Consider the following 3,123-nt stretch of genomic DNA (forward strand, 5'->3'; position numbering starts at 1 on the left):
TTCCTGTTCATGTATTACCGTTATGTGTTACTGCATGTACCCATACTTAGTACAAGTATGTACTAATTCCATACAATATTACTATTTTAGGTGCAGGCTCAGGTGGACGTTGAGGGTATCGTTGCAACTATTCGGACTCATAGATTTCATTCGGACTTGGTAGTTTCTCATGCATTCGAGGATGCGTGCCTTTATATTTCTTGCTTAGTAGTAGGTTTGAACTAGTGGGGTATGTTCCACTAGTGTTTCCTTTCTATTTTATTCATACGCTTGTAATGATGCCGTTTTGGCAAGTATTACTTATGACATGAGATTCTATTTCTTTCAAGTTGCATGATTTTATAACTAGATGGTTGATGTATGAGCAATGAAATTCCTTACAAATACGCGTTTATATGAAGTCTATGTATACTTCAAATATAAACAAAAAGCTTTAAATTTTCCGCTAAAATTAACCGTACGAATGTGATGAATGTAAGAAGAGGCTTGTCTGCGACCTCTGAGAGGTCAACGACGCCGGTTGCGATTCAGATTCCACAATCCAGGTCGTGAAAATTTAATATGAGAGATCCCCATTAAGACAATGATGTGTATATCTGATATATATGTGTGACATAAAAGTGGAAGACTATGTAATCTTCTTATACGAAGGGTCTTAGTAAACTCACTATTAATATACTATGTGTAATGCGAGAGGTCTATGTAAACCTCATGATATAAATGTAGATAAAGTTTTAAATTTTAATCTAAGAATGAAATGATGAATGCCAAGAGACTAGTTTTAGTCATTTCCGAGCACAACGACTCCGGTTACGTCCAGGGGGTGCTCCCATGATGTGAAAAACTTGGTATCAGAGCATGAGTTTGAATATCCCTAGAATTGATGTCTCAATAAAACAAATCTATGTAGGTTCTTATTCATAATTGTGAAGCGCGCCACACTTATGAATGGAAACTATGTGATGCTTAGGAAACTCTCATCTTCTTGTTATTCCTAACTCGTGCCTCTAGAGTAATATTATGTGTTTTCACCTAAATCCCATTATCGTGGTTATAGAAGATGAATAGTCGAAGGACAGATGCACGAAGACTTGATAAAGAGATTGATAATGCGGGAGTCCCCCCCTGAGGCAATCAAGTCCCTCCACTTGAAGAAGTTGCTAATGATGATCAATCTTCGGCCAATCTTGCGACCTTGACATATGGGGACATAAGGGTAACCTTCCTATAAATGGACAAAGCCATTACTACTCAAGCACAATCCATCACTACTCAAGCTCAAGCCATACGACCGAAGCTAATCGGGAGGTGGTACCCCGAGGAAACTAACATGTTAGCACCATGGCCTCCCGCTTGAGGGATTTCACAATGATGAATCCCTCTACTTTATATGGGTCCAAAGTGGAGAAATACCCCCAATATTTTATTGATCAAGTATACAAGATCCTCTATGCTATGGGGTTGACTTCGATTGAGAAGGCCGAGTTAGCCACTTACCAACTCAAAGACGTGGTCCAAACTTGGTACTTCTAATAAAGAGACAATAGGCTTTTGAGGGTGGACCGGTGACATGGGAGATGTTCAAGAAGGATTTTTTGATAGATTCTTTCCAAAGGAGAAGAGGTAAGCTAAGGTGGAAGAATTCATCAACCTTCGCCAAGGAGGTATTACTGTGCTTGACTACTCTTTGAAATTTACTAAGTTGTCCAAATATGTTTCTTCTTTGGTTTCCGACCCAAGGGATGAGATGAGCCGCTTTGTGATGGGAGTGTCCGATGACTTGAAAAAAGAATTTTGTTCGTCTATGCTACATTATAATATGAATATTTCTCATCTCATGGTTCATGCTCAACAAGTGGAGGAGGCAAGTGTTAAGAAAAAGTCTAGAGATGCTAATAGGGGAAGGTCATATGATAGTGGTTCTCCAAAGGGTAGGCTTGATATCCAAGACAAACCTAGGTTCCAAAAGAGGTTTTATAATCAAGTCCCTTCCAATTTCCCTAAGGATCGTGATGATAGGGTGTCTAACTCTAAGCCTCAAAAAGGAAGGGGTACTAGTTCACCAAACAAGAAGCCAACTTGTGGAAAGTGTGGAAATAAACATTATGGTGATTTGCTTATTGTGACGGACAATTGTTTTGGTTATGGAAAATGTAGCCACAAGGTGAGGGATTGCCCAAATTTGAGGGGTCAAGACAAGGGTAGTGGGAAATCTCCAGCAAGTGGTTCAAATGCTGATGCTTTGAAGAAGAATCGCTTCTATGCTCTTCGCTCTAGGGATGAGCAAGAGATTTCTCCCGATGTGGTGAACGGTGTGTTGCAAGTCTTTACTATTTGTGTATATGATTTACTTGATCTCGGTGCTACCTTGTCATTTGTTACTGCTTTAGTGGCTAAAGAGATTGACATTTTGCCCGATATCTTGAATGAACCTTTTTCAGTGTCTACCCTGGTGGGTGATTCGATTGTTGCAAAAAGAGTATAGAAATTGTCTTATAATGTTTCCCAATACAGTTATTTATGTTGAACTAGTAGAACTTGATATGTTTTATTTTGATGTCATTTTGGGTATGGATTGGTTGCATGTTTGCTTTGCTTCCATATATTGTAGAACAAGGGTAGTGAAATTTAACTTTCCAAATGAACTCGTTTTAGAATGCAAGGGGGGAAATTATTCTCCTAATGATCGTATCATTATTGTTTGAAAGCTTGTAAGATGATCTTTAAAGGGTGCTTATACCATATTATAAAAATCAAAGATTTAGACTCCGAGATTCCTCCCATTCATTCGGTCTCCGTAGTGAGGGAATTTCCAAAGGTCTTTCCTAATGATCTTCACGATATTCCTCTCAAACGGGAAATTGATTTTGGAATCGACTTGTCACCAGCCGAATTGGAAGAGTTGAAGGCTCAACTCAAAGATCTTCTAGACAAGGGTTTTATTCGACCTAGTATTTATTCATGGGGTGCTACAGTTTTATTCGTGAAAAAGAAGGATGAGTCCCTTAGAATGTGTACCGATTTCCAGCAACTGAACAAAGTCACAATCAAGAACAAGTATCCTCTCCATCGCGTTGATGATTTATTTGATCAACTCCAAGGTGCGCGAGTTATGATACACTC

At 38.9% G+C, this 3,123-nt stretch overlaps 1 protein-coding gene across 1 annotated transcript; it reads left to right on the plus strand.

Moving 5' to 3' along the window:
- Nucleotides 1-1,819: 1,819 nt before the first annotated feature.
- On the plus strand, nucleotides 1,820-2,485 carry LOC138342019 (uncharacterized). The gene has a single exon (XM_069294200.1). The coding sequence runs from the start codon at nucleotides 1,820-1,822 to the stop codon at nucleotides 2,483-2,485; it is 666 nt and encodes a 221-aa protein (XP_069150301.1).
- The last annotated feature ends 638 nt before the right edge of the window (nucleotides 2,486-3,123 follow it).

Source organism: Solanum lycopersicum, chromosome 2 (genome assembly GCF_036512215.1).
Source record: "Solanum lycopersicum chromosome 2, SLM_r2.1".
Taxonomy (NCBI): Eukaryota; Viridiplantae; Streptophyta; class Magnoliopsida; order Solanales; family Solanaceae; genus Solanum; species Solanum lycopersicum.

What these genes read in the sequence shown, in the direction of transcription:
- LOC138342019 (XM_069294200.1), top strand. Translation starts at nt 1,820, where the DNA reads ATGAATATTTCTCATCTCATGGTTCATGCTCAACAAGTGGAGGAGGCA.